At 38.0% G+C, this 2,833-nt stretch overlaps 1 protein-coding gene across 3 annotated transcripts in view; it reads left to right on the plus strand.

Moving 5' to 3' along the window:
• Positions 1–21: 21 nt before the first annotated feature.
• ERCC8 (ERCC excision repair 8, CSA ubiquitin ligase complex subunit) overlaps positions 22–2,833 on the plus strand; it is a 33,174-nt gene continuing 30,362 nt past the window's right edge. The window contains exons 1-2 of one of the 3 annotated variants that reach the window (XM_017743920.1): positions 22–1,924; positions 2,074–2,175. In XM_017743920.1, coding sequence (XP_017599409.1) covers positions 2,075–2,175 — 101 coding nt within the window. In that variant the 5' untranslated portion in view covers positions 22–1,924; position 2,074. The remainder of the gene's footprint in view (positions 1,925–2,073; positions 2,176–2,833) is intronic. The other 2 variants (XM_017743929.1, XM_008642894.2) reach the window with 2 other exon arrangements.

Genomic DNA, 2,833 nt, shown 5'->3' on the forward strand with positions numbered 1-2,833 from the left:
CCCACCCGCCTCGGAGTGCCCCGTGGGGTTGTGGCGTGCGTGGGTCAGCAGCCCTGCTGTTTGTGTACGGTGTACTCCGCCCTGGGCGCAGTGCGCACAGCGTGGTCAGCTGTGCCTCACTCCCTGCAGCTCGGTGTTACTGCCCTTGCTGTGGGCGTGGTTCCTCCAGGGGGTTCAATCCTCGAGCGGCTGTGCTCCGCTTGTGAGGAAACAGGTGTTTGTAATGCTCATGAGCCCTCATCTGCTCCTCCTTCCTTTTCCCAAACCCGGCATTTTGGCAGGTTGAAGAAGAGTTAGATGCAGGGGGTTTATTAGCTTCCTAGCAGTTTTTGTGGGAAGTGGTGGCAACACAGACGGATTTGTTAGTACTCCTGCTAAAGGTTATGATGTGATGTTAGTCAATATCAGAGAATTTACTTTGCAGCTGTATTTCAAGATAAATCCAATAAAGCCTACCTCCCGTTCAGTCACTCACACAATTCCATCAGGAGGATCTGTGTTGGCGACTTACGGCTTTATGGGGCTGTATCATCGTAGAAGAGATATTTAAAATTGAAATGAATTGTGGTTAATTCAGGAAGCTTCTTTCTGGGTGCATTTTGACAACACAATTATGTCCCTCTGTGCCCTCAGCACTCATGTAGAATTCAGTGTTGAGGATAGTAACACCCTGGACAGACTTAACCTTACTTGGATAATTGTCTGCTTAGCATTTCCCTTCCTAAACTTTTAAATTTTGACTTAAAAAAAAAAATCCGTAGTATTAAGTGGATTGTATTTATAGCTGCTTTTTAAAAGTTATATGTTTTAACACATTTCCACAGGGGGATTTCTTCTTTCCTAAAATTTCATCAGGAACTCAAAGGTTTTAAATTGGGTATCTTGTATATGTCAGAATTCTTATTCTAGGTGAATTCTTGTATAACTATATTAAACAAGTTTTGAGAGAGCTTAAATGACTTGCTGCTTTTATAGCATGTCTACAGACATGATGTTGGGGACCTGCCCATAGCAACCTAAGGTTCTCACATCAGGATTTTTTGCCCCTCAAGCTGAAGCAAGTAGGGACACTCTGCCTCACAGCTTTTCAGCTGCCTACTTAGTTACGTTTTTGTTGTGGTGGTGGTATTGTGGTTTGTACAAAGTGGTGCTGTAGAAAGCTCTGATGATCTTGTGAGGCTAAATTTTATACTAGGTAATATGATTTAATGAAGCAGAATATCTCTTTTTTGACTATGTAATATTGGCATATTTAAAAATACAAGCTAAGAATTGCAGGTCAGAAAAGGTTGTCTTGGAAGTTTCGTCATTGAGGGTAGCCTAGTTTTTTTTTAAGGTTGCAGAAAATGTAGCATACAAACTTCGTTTCATTAAAGGAAATACTGTAAACTTGATAAACTAAATCTATTTGTCCACTAGGTGTCCGTAGTTCCAAGCAGGATGAAGCTTGAAAGGCTGCTACATGGTGAAGCTTCAAAGTAGCCAGTATTTGTTGTGATTACAAGGTTCTTAATTATTCTTTTTCTCAGTGCTGTCAAATTACATTCCAGGTTTTGCTTAATGTGTTGACCCCAAGAGCAGCTCCGCTTTTTCTTTGAGCCTGTTTTACATATTTGTTTCTCTTACCTTCCAAACAACAAAGTATTTTTTCTGCCAACTTCACAAGACTTATTTCTATCACCGTATCATGTAGTTTTGCAAAAAAAAAAAAAAAAAAAAAGGCAAGGATGAGTTAAATGTAACTAGGTTTCAGCTGTTTAGAACTACATAGTAGCATTTGATAATTCTGTTCTTGTTCATCTCTCTTTCTTCCTTTTTTTGTGGGTAGGGTCCTAAGTTTGGAATTAAATAAAGATAGAGATGTGGAAAGAATACATGGAAGTGGTATTAACACCCTCGATATTGAGCCTGTTGAGGGAAGATAGTAAGTATATACTTTAGTTGGTAAAAGTGTGCATAAGTAGTTCACTGTGTTGTGGTACTATGGATTTGTTTTCTTGTTGAACACACTATTACATTGAGCATATTGAGATTATGAGTGTTTAAACTTTTGTGTCTTATTAACACTTTCAGCATGTTATCTGGTGGATCAGATGGTGTTATTGTACTTTATGACCTTGAAAACTTGAGCAGGAAACCAAGTTACACATGTAAAGCACTTTTTACTGTTGGAAGGTAAGTACTCCAAAAGTCTTTTAACGAAGTATATACCCCTTGTGTGGCAAGAATTAAACCTGCAAATTAATGTCTGTTCTTATTTCTAGGATAAAAGGACTGTAGAAAATAGTGCCAGAAATCTTTGAAGGCTAGTCGCAAAGATTGTTTCTTAATTTGTCTACTCTAATAGTTACAATATATGTGCAGTGACTCTGATATTGTTTGAGCAAATCTATAGGAGTTTCAAAAGTTAAAATGAAGGACAACAATTGTACTCATATGGAAACTAAAGTTAGACAGTTTTACATTGCTGTAGACACCACAAAAAAAAGTCACACCTAGTACTCTAACTTCGTATTTTAACACTAGAAAAAGAAGACGCGGGGAAAAAAAAGAAAACCCAAACCTTCCTCTAGTTCATAATTTTTCACCTGTGCGTTTTCTTATTGTTTCATGTTGAAATTTGGTGCCTCTATGCCAGTAACTGAGAAAGACATTTTGGTACTGCTGTAGAAATATTCCATGTACTCCCCAAATATATATAATGCTTGTATTTGAGTAAATATACTTCTAAGCAGAAGAATTACTTGCGTAATCCCGTTCATCTGTTCAGAAAAAAATCTAATACCTATTTGCAATTGTTTATTTTCCCTCTCTCTGTTTCCATCTTTCCTAG

Source organism: Corvus brachyrhynchos, unplaced genomic scaffold (genome assembly GCF_000691975.1).
Source record: "Corvus brachyrhynchos isolate BGI_N302 unplaced genomic scaffold, ASM69197v1 scaffold310, whole genome shotgun sequence".
Taxonomy (NCBI): Eukaryota; Metazoa; Chordata; class Aves; order Passeriformes; family Corvidae; genus Corvus; species Corvus brachyrhynchos.